At 32.9% G+C, this 17,402-nt stretch overlaps 1 protein-coding gene across 1 annotated transcript; it reads right to left on the bottom strand.

Moving 5' to 3' along the window:
- Window positions 1–538: 538 nt before the first annotated feature.
- On the bottom strand, window positions 539–14,929 carry LOC141344558 (spindlin-W). The gene is made up of 5 exons (XM_073849438.1): window positions 14,826–14,929; window positions 13,685–13,726; window positions 7,689–7,936; window positions 4,975–5,208; window positions 539–3,851 (listed from the first exon to the last, which is right to left on the bottom strand). The coding sequence occupies exons 2-5, from the start codon at window positions 13,702–13,704 to the stop codon at window positions 3,646–3,648; spliced, it is 708 nt and encodes a 235-aa protein (XP_073705539.1). The 5' UTR covers window positions 13,705–13,726; window positions 14,826–14,929; the 3' UTR covers window positions 539–3,645.
- Window positions 14,930–17,402: the final 2,473 nt, after the last annotated feature.

Here is a 17,402-nt window from a genome sequence, read left to right as displayed (position 1 = left end):
ATCCACTGGAAAACGCATGGGACTCTGACTACGTCACCTTCTTCGTTGCTCTGATTGGTTGTAGCGCTATCCTATTGCGTGAAGAGGGAGTTTGAAAGACAACCGTTTATCCCACCCCTCCGGTTGAGCCCTGTCTATGGAGAGTGCCCAGACCCTACATTTATGTGTCTGGCTTGTCAAGCTTTAAAGGTGAAACATTCATATATATATATACAGCAAATATTATTTCATCATTATGTCACAAGGATACTTTTTTTTAATTGAGATTTATACATCATCTGAAAGCTGAACAAATAAGCTTTCTGTTGATGTATGGTTTGTTCGGACAATATTTGGCTGAGATACAACTATTTGAAAATCTAGAATCTGAGGGTGCAAAAAAAAAATCAAAGTATTGTTAAAAGTAGTCCAAATTAAGTTCTTAGCAATGCATATTACTAATAAAAAATTACAGTTTGATATATTTACGGTAGGAAATTTACAAAACATCCATACATAGAAAGTCCATAAATAGAAAAAAAAGGTACCATGAGAATCATTTTCAGTGCAAAAAATATCTCTTTTATTATTTACGATAACATTACACAAACAGACAGGATGAATAGTTTGACACTCCTTAACATCACCTACTGAAACGCAACTTTGGTAAAAAGCAGCAAAAGAACAGATTAAATAGAGGAACCAGAGGAACCGGCAGAAGCTCGCAGACCACACGATAAAACACATTTACAAAGAGCAGGAGAGAATTACTCATTCACATTTAAGAGAAAAAAAAAAACTGCAAGAGCCTGCTGAGGGTCGTGAAAAATGGCCTGAAATCATCAAACCTTTTGTCTACAGGGAAAGCAGAAATATAGTACAAGTGTTTTTAAAGCACAACAGAGAATATACAGCGAAAGATCCACCTCATGTAATGGCAAACGGACCAGAAACTCAATCCATATGAACAGCTGAAAGTTGAACAATTCATTTACAGAAATGTGCTGAACAATACTTTCCCGTAATCCCAAATTGGGTTGCCCAAAAGATTTACTGTGTCAAGAGAAACAAACCATTCATCTTTTCCAAAAAAATAAATTAAACTTTTATTTGATAATGACGTACTGAATATCTAACTAGAAGGAAACTACACAACAAACAACTGATGAATCTATGCGAAGCGCTAATGTACTGAGCAATTCAAAAACCTTCAGCCTGTCTGAGACATAACAACCACATGCAAACCAGAGCAGGACAAGCTCAGCAAAAACCCAATCAGAGAGCAGAGCTGAACGTCCAACATTTACATTGAAAACCTCATTTGTTTGCATTACACTTACATAAACAAATCCATTTATGTACAAGTCAATTGGAAGTAGTGGTTCTTCAATTTGGTGTGATCAAATTAATTTGAAAATAAAAGGAAAGAAAAAGAAATTTGGGATTGGGTGTATATATATAGTTTTGGAACAGTAAGATTTATGTTTTAAAATAAAGTCTCTTATGCTTATCGAAGTTACATTTAATATTATGAAATATTATTGCAATTCAAAATAAGTAATAAAATATTTCTGTGATGCAAAGCTCCATTTTTATCAGCCATTACTCCAGTTTTCAGTGTCACATGATCCTTCAGAAATCATTCTAATATACAGATTTATTACTTTTATTATCAAAGGTTGTGCTGTTTAATATTTTTTTGGAACCTGCGATACTTTTATCTGGATTCTTTAATGAATAAAATGTACAGCATTTATTCAAAATAGAAATCTTTTCGAACAATGTAAGTCTTTACTATCACTTTTTAATCAATTTAACATATCCTTGCTGAATAAAAGTATTCATTTACTGGCCCCCAACTTTAAAAGGGATGTTTATTTTTTTTATTAAAGAATTCTAAAAAAGTATCACAGGTTCAAATTTTTTTAATTAATATTAAGCAGTACAACTGTTTCCAACAAAAATAATAAAAAAATAGCATATTAGAATGATTTCTGAAGGATCATGTGACACTTAGTGAAGTTATGACGCTAAAAATTCAGTTTTGCATTACAGAAATAATATTTTTTTAAGTATAATAAAATAGAAAACCACTATTTTAAATTGCATTTACATTCCACAATATTACAGTTTTTCCTGTATTTTTAATTAAATAAATGTAGCATTGATAAGCAGAAAAGTCTCCTTTAAAAAGCATTAAAAACTTCCAAAAAAATCTCACTTTTGAGCCACAGTGTATATATTTAAATTGTTTTGATGCTCTCCTATTTATTTCAGTTTAGCGATGCCAATCAGGTAAGACACTTTTTTTTAGCTGAAATGACCTCAATTTCAGATTGTTTTTTTAATCTTTGAATTCCTGGGAGACACTTTGGAGCTACACACGACAGTGTATGAATAAAGTGCAAATGCTACGAGCAAAAAAAGGCCTAATCAACTAAATGAACAGGTGGCCAATTATCCGCTCATGTGCATTATTTACAACTAAACATGAAGTGATGCAAAAAGCAAAAATCAAAAAAAGCAGTTACAAAAGACATCTTAAATTCTGCTGTTTGATCACTGTAAAGAACTGATGAAGCTCACGCAAAGCCAATCTGACTCATATAAAGTCAATGAAAATCGCTTCTCGTTTCTGCTCAGATCAGCTTGAGTGAATTTGATCCAAGAAAAAAAACATTTAAGACCAATTGAATTCACAGTAAGGCAACATAGAAGACGTTATGATGTTCGTTGAGGTTTAACAGGTCTATCCAGCCTGCTGGATTGGATTTGTTTTTTCTAAACCAAGGTCAACTAAACTTCACATCACCTGGGCTACATAAACTCCTATTTTTCCATTATGTGATAGTTATTGTTGATCAATTAAAACGGCATTGTTCTTCTTTACAACAATCGAAAGGAGACTTTTTATTTTTGCTATGCTTGACATTCAAAACCGCAGAAGTAGTTTGGTTGGTTTGGTGTTCAGAAACAAGTGCTCTACTGATCAAAAAACAAAAAAAGCACAAATGATTTCATTCGGGACAAAACGGGCAACCCTTTTCAATGACACACGTCACTCTGTGTCTCCCTTTTAGTAAATACACCTTTTGAAGGTGGCGGAAAGCAGAAACATCTCTTTCACTGCAGATGTGATCTGATTTGATGGAAAACGCAACTAAAAGAGCCAAAATATGCGATGCATAACACCAACGCAAAAGTTTCAACAGCATTTCTAAGTTATGAAGCGTATTAATTGAATAAATAGATCTGTTAGAGAGTCTCACTGGTTGATTTGTAATCAAATGTCTCTCTGACATGACTTTTTTTGACCTGCGGTCAGAACTATTTACAATTCAAAACCAAGAAACTCCTTGAACATACGAAAATGCAACCTTTCCCGGTTTACGAGTGAACGGAAGCTATTCCATGGGATTATAAACATACCAAACGATGCCTGACGCACACGTATAAATACACTGTTTTGATAATTGTAAAAATCGTCTCCCTAAGCTGTGACGCCAACACAAAATAACAAACCCTGTACACGGACGCTTCATACAGCACCTCCACAGCCAGTCCTTCACGGCGAGGCATGGCAGACTGTACAATGAGAGGCGATGATGCTTAAGCTATGGAGAGGTGAAGCAGTTTCGGTTTTTTTGTTTTGTCTGTGTTTTTTTTTTAGGTGGTCTTGACCAGGTCGTACACGTGGATGTGGAAATCATCATCGTATTTGATGTAGTAGACGGAGGGCTTGGCGGGAACTTGGTAGATGACGAGGCCCGTTCTCTTCACCCCTTTATCCGTCACATACTCCACCTGCTTACCCACTAGGCTCTCTGTTTCCTCACCGGGCTTCCTGTCTGCGGGCAGCAGATGTTTGTTCTCTGTGGAAAACAAAGGGTAGAGTTACTACCTCACAGTAAACCAAGTAAATTGAAATGACTATTATGTTATATGATAACACACACACACACAAAATCATTTAATAAAATAATATAAAATTCTAAAAAATAAAAAGTTTCTTCTGCTCACTAAGGCTGTATTTATTTGATAAAAAAATACAGCTAAAACTGTAATATTCTGAAATATTATTACAATTTAAAAAAGAAACAAAAATTCTGTTTGAATACATTTTAAAACGTAATTTATTGCTGCGATACAAAGCTGAATTTTTAGCATCATTACTCAGGGTCACATGAGCCTTCAGAAATCATTCTAATATGCTGATTTTATTTTATTTTTGTTTATATTATATTATATTATATTTAGGTTATGTTATTATTTTTGAATTAGTTTTTCCATTTTCATTTAAAATTTCAACTGAATTAAATTTTAATTTCAACATTTTAATAACATCTGCGGAGTAACAATTTAAATGCGCCTACTAAAAGCATAAATGTTATTATAAAAAAATCATAATATTGATTTCAAAATTCATCATGATTTTAAATTTATAATTTACATTTTTAAATGTACACTTTATTTAATATAAAAGGTGAGATATGTCAGAAACCAGTATATATTATATGCCAATATTTTTCAACTCATTTTGGCCGAAACAACAGAGTCTCTCCTGTGATGATTCTCCTGTAATGACTGCACACAAAACCAATAATTTAATAAAATAATATAAAATTCTAAAGTTTTCTCTGCTCTCACCAAGGCTGCATTTATTTGATAAAAAAAAAAGACAGTTAAAACAGTAATATCGTGAAATATTATAACAATTTAAAAAACATTTTCTGTTTGAATAAATTTTAAACTTATTGCTGTGATGCAAAATTGAATTTTTAGCATCATTACTCAATTATTACTCAGTGTCAAGTGATCCTTCAGAAATCATTCTAATATGCTGATTTGCTGCTCAAGAACAGTGTTATAATTGTATGATTAAGAAGATTTTAACAACTATAAAGTAACAATTATACAATAATTCATAATATTAATTTCAAACTTCTTAATGATTCTAAATTGATCATTTACATTTTGAAATTTCATCTTATTTACCTGCTTCAGGTAAAATTCGGAGGTCTCCGTCTTTGTAGTCGTCCCAGAGCTGGTACATGTAGAGCACGGGGTCCTTCTCGTATGTAATGTAGTACCAGTTGGTCATGATGGGCGCTCGGGACAGGACCATCCCCCTCCACTCATTCTTCTCTCCGTCCTCCTTCTCAAACAGATGCTCCACGGCTTTTCCCACCAGCTCCTCTGCGTCATGAGGAACCTTGATCTTGTTGTTCACTTCAAAGGGTTTGGAAACACAGCAAAATGACTAAATGCACATTTAACTGTGAGAGGCTGTGTTTTACAGTGATGGTTAAGAGCTCTGGTTGAATTGTATAATAATGCATATTATAGATTTTTCAAGGAAATGCTCTAAATTTACATTACAGTATAAAATAAATAATAACAAATAGACAAGTTACAGATTTACAGACACTGATTATTTATTTTTTAGTACAGTAGGCTGCATTTATTTGATTTAAAAAATACAGTAAAAACTGCAATGTTGTAAAATATTATTCGAATTTAATATAGCCGTTTTTTTATGTGAATATATTGTAAAATATAATTTATTTCTGTGGTGCAATGCTGAAGTTTCAACATCATTACTCCAGTCTTCAGTGTCACACGATCCTTCAGAAATCTTTCTAATATGCTGATTTGCTGCTCAAAAAAACAAATGTATTATAGTCAATGTTGAAAATTTTTTTTCAGCTTTATATTTTTGCAGAAAACATGATACATGATTTATTTATTAAACAGAAAGTTAGCACTTATTTGAAACCGTAATCTTTAGTAACATTAAAAATGTCTTTTCTGTTACTTCTGATCATTATAATGTGTCCTTGCTGAATAAAATTATTAAATTATGTCAAAATTAGTGTGTGTTCAAAAAATAATTACATTTATTGTGACTAACTAACTAGCAACTATTCTTTCACTATGCAAAATAGTTCATTAGACTCATAAGATATAATAAGCAATGAAATTTAAATGAAATAAACCTGTGCCAAACAAACAAGCACCAAAATTCTAGTCACAACATTCCATATTCATAGCTTTCCAGATGAAACCATATTTACTTTCCAGACTTTGCAACATTTTAATATCTTCTCCACTGTGACAGTGTAAATCTATGCATGTGATAATCTGCCTCCATCATTTCAACTGCAAACATCATCAAAAAACAAATGTCTCCCAAGTCAGTCTCTTTTATTTTGTGCTTCAGTCGTCAGTTCATTTATTTTCCCTTCTGTCTATTTTAACTGTATTAGGATCACTGGGGAATAGATGTGCAAAACTTTGCATAGATAAAAACACTGCAGTATGAGCTAAAAAAACAAACAAAACAAAAAACACCACTGTTCAAAGTTTGGGGTCGGTAAGTGCCTTTTGCTCACCAAGGCTGCATTTATTTGACAAAATATTATCTGAGTTTTAAATAACTGTTTTCTATGTGAATATATTTTAAAATGTAATGTATTTCTGTGATTAAACCTGCATTTTCAGCATCATTACTCCAGTTTTCAGTGTCACATAATCCTTCAGAAATCATTCAAATATGCTGATTTGGGAAATATTTCTGATTACTATCAATGTTGAAAACAGTTGTTTGCATTTATTTGAAATAGAAACCTTTACTAAGGTTAGAAAAGTCTTTACTGTCACTTCTGATCAATGTAATGCATCCTTGCTGAATAAAAGTTTTCTTTGTGCCATTACTGAGAATATAGAATTACTTATATCATGAAATTTTGGTCATATATACTACTGCTCAAATGTTTGTGATCAGGAAGACTTGTAATGCTTTTAATGAAGTCTTTTATGCTCATCAAGGCTGCATTTATTCGATTAAAAATACAGAAAAAAAATAATATTGCAAAATGTTATTACAACATTATTATTATCATTTATTCCTGGGATGCAAAGCTGAATTTTGTGTCACATGATGCTTCGGAAATGATTATAATATGCTGATTTATTATTAGAATTATCAATGGTGGAAAATATTTTTTTGGAACCTGTGATTCTTTTTTTCAGGATTCTTTGATGAATAACAAGTTAAAAAGAACAGCATTTATTCAAAATATAAATCTTTTATAACACTTTTTATAAATTTAACTCATCCTTGCTAAAAAAAAAAGTATTGATTTCTTTAAAAAACAAGAAAGAAAGAAAGAAAAGAAATTTACTGACCTCAAAGTAGTGTATATTGTTAGAAAACCTTCCTATTTTAAATAAATACTATTCTTTTTAACCATTTATCGATCAAAGAACCCTAAAAAAAAAAATCACAGGTTCCAAAAAAAAAAAATTACGCAGCACAACTGTTTCCACTAAAACAAATCAGCATATTAGAATGATTTTTGAAGTATTATGTGATACTGAAGACTGAAGTAATGATTCCGAAAATGCTAAATTTTAATGTATATTAATATAGAAAATTACAACATTAAATTTTCTATATTTTTAATCAATGAACACAGCCTTGATGAGAAAGAACTTCTTTAAAACACATAAAAAAATAATACTGATCCCAAAATTTTGAGCAGTAGAGTACATTCACAACCAAAGTAGCACTTAATGTTTTAGTAGCATGACTAATTTTCGGAAAAAAGGTTGATGCTCTATAAATACGATTGCTCATCTTTGCACATGTGCTACTTCCTGTCACTGGCTTGTTTCCTGTTCACATCACAACAGATCCACCTACTCACCCACTTTCTCGGTGAGAACTTGCAGGTTGGAAACCCTCTCATCCTTAAAAAGCTCGATGCCATAGACGCAATCGAAACCGTCGTACTTGACCATGAACAGGGAGGAATTGACGCTGAGGCGGTCCAGCACAGTGCCCTTCCACTTGGTCAGAGCGCCCTTCTCTCTCCAGCTGTGTTGGATCCGTCGGCCCAGCAGGTTGTTGGGATCTGGGGTGAGACTGTCGCTCAGCTCGCCGCTGCTGCGCTTCCTGCAGAGCAGATAAAAACAGGAACTTAATGGGCTGGTGGAGTGCTATTTGAGGATCGTTTTACAACTCAAATGCCCATGATTATGATTTTATCGATTTTATATTGCACAGCTTTCTCCCTTAGATCATATCAAATGCAAATGCATAATGTAACAGATACTCATACCGTGCATTAATATAAATCTATATTAAAAATAAGTATTAGCAGGCAACAACAACAGATGTGATACTGAAATTAAAATTTATTCTATTTACTAATCATAATATAAAATATAATTCAAATAACATATTTTAATAATATATTATATATAAATTATTATATTATAATTTAATTATAAAATTAAAAATACATGAATATATAATTATACATTTTTACATAATTACTTTATTCAGCCAGGATGCATTAAAATGACCAGTGACAGTGTATTTTTGGTCACATAAATGCAGCCTTGGTGAGCAAAGAAATCTTTGAAACTAAAGTGTACATTTTTTTTTTAAACAAAACACATTTGTCTTTTTTTTTTTTCTATTCAGCAAAGAACCCTGAAAGAAATCATGTTTTTAACAAAAATATCAGAAATGATTTCTGAAGAATCATGTGCTTTGCATAGCAGGAATAAATGACATTTTAAAATATACTCACATAGAAAACAGCTATTTTAAAACATAATTTTTCACAATATTACAGTTTTTACTGTATTTTAGGTGACATAAATACAGCCTCTGTGAGCAAAGGAGTCTTACTGACCCAAAACTTTAAACTAAAGTGTACATTTTTCTAAATAACACATATCAACCTTGCTGAAAGATTAACAAAGTCTTGTTACTTTTCAACCACCTTTCGCAATCACCTTTCTTTTGATCTCTAACAACCACTTTTCACAATCCAACCAACTCGAAAACAATTCCCACCCTATATTATTCTAGATTATCCCATTTCAATCAGAAATACACCAGTTACCTAAATAAAATGGGTTCGCACTGATTTTTACAGCTGCCTAACAGAAATAATTACTGACAAAGTAAATTATAAACATATGAATATATAATTATACATTTTTATTTAATTATTTATTTCAGCAAGGATGCATTAAAATGATCAAAAGTGACAGCAAAGACATTTATAATATTTCGAAATATTTCTATTTCAAATAAATGCAGTTCTTTTGAACTTTCTATTTATCAAAGAGTCCTGAAAAAAAAAATGGTTTTCACAAAAATATAAAGCAGTATTTTATTTTAACATTGATAATAATCAGAAATGATTTCTGAAGAATCGTGTGACACTGAAGACCAGAGTATTCAGTTTTGCATCACAGGAATAAATTACATTTTTATAATATACTCACATAGAAAACTGTTATTTTAAAACATAACCATTTTTCACAACATTATTGATTTTACTGTATTTTAGGTGATATAAATGCAGCCTTGGTGAGCAAAGAAATCCTACTGACCCAAAACTTTGATACTAAAGTGTATTTTTTCTATAACAAAACATTTGTCTTAATAATCTTTCATCAAACTTGCTGACATTACAAAGTCCTCTTATTTTTCTCTATTCAGATCTCTAACAACCACTTTTCACAATCCAACAAACTCAAAAACAATTCCCACCCTATATTATTCTAGATTATCCTATTTAGATCAGAAATACATCAATTATTTAAATAAATTGGGTTTGCACTGATTCTACAGCTGCCTATCAGAAATAATTACCAAAGTCCCTTTAAGGCTATTAAGGTATTCTATAGTCTTTGTAATTACTGAAAAAAGTTAACTATAAATATGTGAATATAAAATTTGAATTTTTTATATAATTAATTTAGCAAAGATGCATTGAAATGATCAAAAGTAACAGCAAAGACATTTATTATATTATATTTGGTTTCCACAAAAATGTAAAGCAGCACTCTTTTTAACATTAATAATAATCAGAAATGATTTCTGAAGAATCATGTGAGTATTCAGCTTTGCATCACAGGAATAAATTACATTTTATAATATATTCACATAAAAAAACAGTTATTTTAAAATATAATAATATTTCACAATTTTAGTTTTTACTGTATTTTTGGTCAAATAAAAACATGGCTTCGATGAGCAAAGAAATCCTACTGACCCAAAACTTTTAAACTAAAGTGTATTTTTTCTAAACAAAACACATAATCTTTCATCAAACTTGCTGACATAACAAAGCCCTCTTATTTTTCTCTATTCTGATCTCTAACAGCCACTTTTCACAATCTAACCAATTCAAAAATAAATAATTAATTTTTCTTGATTATACTTTTTTAGATCAGAAATACATCAATTACATAAATAAATTTGTCACACTGACTCTACAGCTGCCTGATAGAAACAAATACCAACAAGTATGTTGGAAATGTTGTTTACTCACTCACATGATATGAAGAATAACTGGAAACTTTTCCAAATTATACTGTACCCACATGGCTGACCTTTAAATAAAACTCCCAACCTCACACAGCCGAGCGCAAGAGTTCAGAGCTGAGTTTAATCATTCATTGCTACTATGGTGAGTCTGTCACTCAACATTTCTAATGCTTAAACACATTCCTGGAAATGTCACAGAATAATCCGGCCTGTGACCAAAATATTCTTATCTGCCAGGTGCTGCTGATAATCTGAGCGTGTGCAGATTCATTATTAGTCAATGAAGGCAACTTGGTATATAATACAACTTAACGACAGCAAATAAGACTAGTTAATATCTACTAGTCAATGACTTAACTCAGGCAATCAAACATGTAGATGAGTTTGTTTGTTCATCATAACAGATTTGAGAAATGTAGCATTACATCACTTGCTCAACAATAATTCCTCTGCAGTGAATGGGTGCTGTGAAAATGAGAGTCCAAACCGCTGATAAAAACATCACATTAATCCACACCACTCCAGACCATCAGTTAATGTTTTGTGAAGTGAAAAGTTGCATGTTTGTAATTCATCACAAAGGGATCTCAGGCCAAAATACAAGTCCATAAGCCATTATAACTAGGGCTGGGCGATTAATCGAAAAGTAATCGAAATCGACATTCAGAACCTATAATCGATCAAATTTTTCCAGGTCAATTATTTAGATTACTTTCCCTTTAAAAACACTACCGCCTGTGGAGTCACGTGACCCCGCTCCGTTACGTTACGTTATTCCTCCGACATGTCGATGGAGAGCTTAAACAGTATTTATACAGTAAAAAGTATTTACAGGATATACAAGAGTAATTTTATTTAGAAGAGATACTGCTTATTTTCTACTTTTAATATAAAAAAACATGAAAAATAATTTATTTTGTTTCCAAAAGTGCAAGTTATTTATTTTAACTAATTTAAGAAAAATGTGACTTTTCGTTTTAAGCAATGTGTGCTTTAATTTCAGTTGTTCAACACTGATGTTCAACAAATAATCATAGATAGTAGATAGTGTGTGTTTCCTTCAGTTATTTTAAAATCAAGTAATGCACCCTTCATTCAAAAATCTCTTACTTGTAATATGTGAGCATATTTACTGTACAAAATTTGTCAGTGAACTATGAGGGCAAAAAAAAAATATATATATAAATATTATATAAATATAATTAAATATAATTTTAATAAGAAATAAAATAATCGTTCATTAATCGTAATCGAGTTAAAATGTTCAATTAATTGAGATTTTGATTTTAGGCCAAATCGCCCAGCCCTAATTATAACGCTACCTCCAGTTGTCCTTTGACATCAAAACGTGTTTGTTTAGAACTATTTTGGACCTTAAAGGATTAGTTCACTTTCATAACAACAATGTACAGATAATGTACTCACCCCCCTGTCATCCAAGTTGTTCAAGTCTTTCTTTCTGTCGTAAAGAAGTTGTGTTTTTTTGAGGAAAACCTTTCAGGATTTCTCTCTTTATAATGGATATGGATGGCGCCCCAAAGTTTGAACTTCCGAAATGCAGTTTAAATGCAGCTTCAAAATGCTCTAAACGATCCCAGCCGAGGAGGAAGGGTCTTATCTAGCAAAACGATCGGTTATTTTCGAAACAAATTGACAATTTATATACTTTTTAACCTCAAATGCTCGTCTTGTCTCATCTCTGCGCAGCACATGCAAACTCAGTGTGATTGAGGTAAATACAGTTAGGGTACGTCTAAAAACTCCCATCTCGTTTATGTCTTCCATGTCAAAATCATCCTATAATGCTGTTTTTACCTTTTTTTGTAAAGGGAGTTTGAGTTTCTTTGTATGTTCACTTTGTAAACACTATGTCGGTACTTTTGCAGCGATCTAAGGTGATTTTGAAGTTAGGGAAGAAAACGAGATGGGAGTTTTTAGACGTACCCTAACTGTATTTATTTGAATCACACAGACTAAGCATGCGCTGCGCAGAGATGAGACAAGACGAGCATTTGAGGTTGAAAAGTATATAAATTGTCAATTTGTTTCGAAAATAAAAGATTGTTTCGCTAGATAAGACCCTTCCTCCTCGGCTGGGATAGTTTAGAGCCTTTTGAAGCTGCATTTAAACTGCATTTCGGAAGTTCAAACTTCGGGGCGCCATCCATATCATTTATAAAGAGAGAAACCCTGAAATGTTTTCCTCAAAAAAACATAATTTCTTTACAACTGAGGAAAGAAAGACATGAACATCTCGGATGACAAGGGGGTGAGTACATTATCTGTGCATTGTTGTTATGAAAGTGAACTAATCCTTTAAACAGTGCTTGATCTGTGCAGATTTCTCTCTTGATACAGATGAAGTGATTTATTGGATTATTGAATCTCATTCTAACGGCACCCATTCACTGCAGAGGATCCATTGATGAGCAAGTGATGTAATTAAACGAGAAGTTCACTTTTCGAAACAAAAATTTACAGATAATTTACTCACCCTCTTGTCATCCAAGATGTCCATGTCTGTCTTTCTTCAGTCGTAAAGTCGTGTTTTTTGAGGAAAACATTTCAGGATTTCTCTCCACATAGTGGACTTCTATGGTGCCCACAAGTTTGAACTTCCAAAATGCAGTTTAAATGCAGCTTCAAAGGGCTCTAAACAATTCCAGCCCAGGAAGAAGGATCTTATTGTTCGAAAAGATTGGTTATTTCCTTAAAAAAAAAAAAACGTACAAATTTTATACTTTTTTTAACCTCAAAAGCTCATCTTTTCTAGCTCTGGGTGTACTCTGTGTATTCCGGTTCAAGACAGTTAGGGTATGTCGAAAAACTTCATCCTGCATCGCTGCAAAAGTACTGACCAAGATCAAACGCCCTTTACAAATAAAGGAAAAACGGCAATGTACGACGATTTTGAAGTTGGAAGAAAAAATAAAAATAAAGATTTTTGACATACCCTAACTGTATTGAACCAGAATACACAGTTCACACAGAGCTAGACAAGATGAGCATTTGAGGTTAAAAAGTATATAAATTATTTTTTTTAGAAAATAACCCATCGTTTCACTAGATAAGACCCTTCTTCCACGCCTGGGATTGTTTAGACCCCTTTGAAGCTGTATCTACACTGCATTTTGGAAGTTTAAACTTGCAGGCACCATAGAAATCTACTATATGGGGAGAAATCTTGAAATTCTTTCCTCAAAAAACTATTTCTTTATGACTAAAGAAAGAAAGACATGAACACCTTGGATGACAAGGGAGTGACTAAATTATTTGTACATTTTTGATCTGGAAGTAAACTAATTCTTTAATTTAGAAAGTACAATGCATATTTATATTGTCTTGACTCACCTGCCCCTTTTCTTGGACATGTTTCCAAAACCTCAAACACACCTAGAAGAGAAAAATGTCAGATTTACAAGTAAACCAGATTTACAAGGTTTGCTGGTCTTGGGCAAGACACTACAAGCAAAACTATTTTTTTTTTTTTTTTTAATGCACTGGTAAATTTTGAGATTTTCAGCTATTTTGCTTCTGAAGCATTCTGGTGATATTCCTAACTATATTCTGAACATTTTTACAAATTGGTTTCATCAAATATCACATCATCATCATCATCATCATCATGTTTAAATGTTTTTATACAAAATGTATATATATATATATATATATATATATAAACATAGTACTGTACTGTTTAATCAGCTGGGAAGTATAGTGATATACAAGTTGAAATGTTCACCTGTGCTGTTTTAAGGGTTAAGAGCAACAATACACATACTACCTTAGATAATACTTTCATTTCAGTATACAGAAACTGATGGAGTGTCAGCATATGGTTGGCCACATGATTTTGACAGCTCCAATCAATCCTTAATATATTGCAGATAAATCTACTACATTCGTATGAATGTTACAATGTTTCAAATACTGTTAAACAGATGTTACTTGTGTATGTTACATATGTAACGCCACGTTGTCTTTTGTTATTTTGTAGCCTTGCCACATTAATCTGGCCTCTGATTGGACAATGACTCAACAGCGCCTATGTTGCATAATTACATCGAATCTGCGGCATGTATTCATGTGTTTATGCTTTTAATATCGCGTTAAAGTTGACGTGAAATCCCCGCAGAACAAGAGACATCCACAATATTGCGGCATATCAGAGGCCGGTTTATTTTTAAAGCCTTAGTATGTGCAAACCGTACTGTTTCTGCATATATCATCCAATACATAACATTTACATCCTAACTACTATACCAGACATCACTAATGCAAGTAAATGAGTGTTGAGAATATATAAAAAGCCACAAAATCGGGTCGTTTGGCTGCTTCACATGAAAACCACCAACGCAGCTACAAAACGCTGGCGTTTCTGTCCTTTGCGCAACCGACAAAGTCCGCTTACCTTGGTGTTTAACCGTCATACACACTCTAAATTCCACCTCCACGTGTGTTATTGTATTATATAGTAAGAAAAGGAAATTACCTGGCCTCTATTTTCATGTCTATGATGGACTTCCCTCTGCAGAGATCCTCATGTATAATGTTCGTCCAGACGTCAGGCAACAAGCTGGCACGGCCTGATTAAACTACAACTCCCATAATGCGTTGACTCTCAGAACAGCGCTGACGGCGGGCAGGGAATTCTGGGAAATGTAGTTGAGCGGGTGCGTGAACTCAGAAAGGGGCGGTTACGCGTTCTTCCTGTGTCTTCTGTTTGACTCTGTGTTTGACAGTGTATGTGATAAAATGAAAGCCGGTTATGCAAGGAGTTGTTAACGAAACACCTACATAAAATTCATCAGAGATGATAAAATCTCTCTGGATGGCACTGTGAATCTTACAGGCGGGTTAATGTTTACCACTTTTATCAGCGCTGACGGAACTACATTTCCCAGGATGCATCAATAGTTTTCTTTGTCATTCCTATGGTCAGCTTTGGAGGAATGGGCCTTTGCTTTATTCATAGCTTGTTTCTTATACAATGTAAGGAGTAATTGAATTACATAGTATTACATCATCCCATTTGTTTTACATAATAATATCTACAAGCCCACCTAATTCTTAAAAACAAATAGGCCTAGCTGTTGGTTTAAAAATTACGCAAAAGATACAAAATGTATAATCCACAAAATAAGCTTTACGTAATGAATAATAATAATATTTTAAGTGTTCACAGTCGTTTTGACTTTGCTTAAACAGTTACAGTTTAATAAATGAATTATGAGAGAAAAAAGTATCGCAAATGGAAAATGTTTACATTACTATGCAAATTTACATGTTTGAATTTGCATACCTGAAACTGAAACTTGTGCATATTTAAATATATTTAAATTACACTTGAATCTACAGTATTCTTCATTGTGCTGCATTGCTTTTCTTTTAAGGTCCACCGCATTATTTAATATTTTCCACTAGAGGACACTAATGCTTCATTTTCAGAATAGCAAGACAGTGTAAGCATAAAAAAAAACTTACCAATGGTAAAGATGATGTCATTTACAGATCTTCTTCACCTTCAGATTTAAAAAAGAAAAATAAATGTTGATAAAAAAATAAATAAATAAAAACATTTAGACAATATTAGCATAAATATTCAGAACTATTATTTACACTACAGTACAATGCATATTATAATTCAAATATTCTCTTAAAATTCAATGACAGCTGGATCCTACCTTGAACTATAAAAAACAGCTGCAGGGTGTGTGAACACTTGTTTTTCCAGTGCTAAACGCAGTCTAAACATGTTATCTTATTGATTTCTAGATCTAATTTTCACATTTTTATTTCTGTAACTTCGAGTCCTGAGTGCTGAGCAATGAATCACTGGATGAGTGAAGATCCGCTGGGATCTGCCGGATGTCTCATGTCTCTTGACGTGGTTACAGGCCTTGTGCAATTTATAACTCAAAATAGCCCAGTCAGCGCTAACTAAATTCTCATTCTGTGGAGTTTTCATCATTCCGCTAATAAAAATGCAGTTATACTGACACATTGGATGGCTTTTTTGGAGGTCATCCTGGTAGTCAAGATCTATCACCATCATCCATAAAGCAACTCAGGGTCATCAGAACAAAAACAAGCAGGCAGTAAAACAGTTTGCCCGAGGCGGTGGCTCTCATCAAGGGCTAAACTCCTCTCTGCAAGAGATGTGCATTATGATGCCTCTATTTTTGTCTTCATGCTGGCTGATGCACTGATTGGTATTTGCTATGGTTAATACAGTACAGGCTGGTGTGTCATAAGGTATGTTTACACAAAAAAATGTATAATGATAAAAGGCTGAGTGGATCGGTGGAGTCTGAGTCTGGTTCAGGGTCACTGTGGAAGCAGTCGTCACAGCAACAGTGTTAAAAGTAAATCGCATCTTTAAGTTACTGTGCAGAAAGGCGGCATTGTAAATGTTCCCTCAGGCCATAAAGCACCAACCAGCCTTGGACTTGCATGAAAAATTTTCCCAGTGGGAAAAGCACGCTCCTCCGAAAGCTATTTACAAACTGTCGACAGCTGTAATGTAGCCTGGCCGCATGCTGACTGACGACATTCATCATAAAACATAACACGTCTTTCTCACTGATGGACATGTTAAGAGAAATTAAAAACTTACATATTACCTTACATATGGACAAATGATGCACCATACACAACCGAGATATTATGTTATAGTTTGTAATGATATGTATATATCTGCAAAATGTTAATTATTTGACCAAAATAAGAGGGATCATACAAAATACATGTTATTTTTTCTTTCATATTGACCTGAAAAAGACATTTCACATGTAGACTTTACATCTAGTCCACAAGAGAAAATAATAGTTGAATTTATAAACATGACCCCATTCGAAAGTTTACACTTGATTCTTAATACTGTGTTTTTGTTTAGTTGAGTCCTGAACAGTTAAACTACCTGCTTTTCTTCAGAAAAATCCTTTATGTCCCAGAAATGTTTTGGTTTTCCAGCACTTTTGTGTATTTGAACCCTTTCCAACAATGACTGTATGATATTGACATTCATCTTTTCACACTGAGGACAACTGAGGGACTCATATGCAACTAT

This window comes from Garra rufa, chromosome 10 (genome assembly GCF_049309525.1).
Source record: "Garra rufa chromosome 10, GarRuf1.0, whole genome shotgun sequence".
Lineage (NCBI taxonomy): Eukaryota > Metazoa > Chordata > Actinopteri > Cypriniformes > Cyprinidae > Garra > Garra rufa.
This window is presented reverse-complemented; position numbering and strand designations above follow the sequence as displayed.

What these genes read in the sequence shown, in the direction of transcription:
- LOC141344558 (XM_073849438.1), bottom strand. Translation starts at nt 13,704, where the DNA reads ATGTCCAAGAAAAGGGGCAG. An exon ending in AGTTCTCACCGAGAAAGTGG is followed by an intron (nt 5,209 to 7,688) that starts GTGAGTAGGTGG and finishes AACCCTTTGAAG; the next exon opens with TGAACAACAAGATCAAGGTT. An exon ending in CCGAATTTTACCTGAAGCAG is followed by an intron (nt 3,852 to 4,974) that starts GTAAATAAGATG and finishes TGTTTTCCACAG; the next exon opens with AGAACAAACATCTGCTGCCC.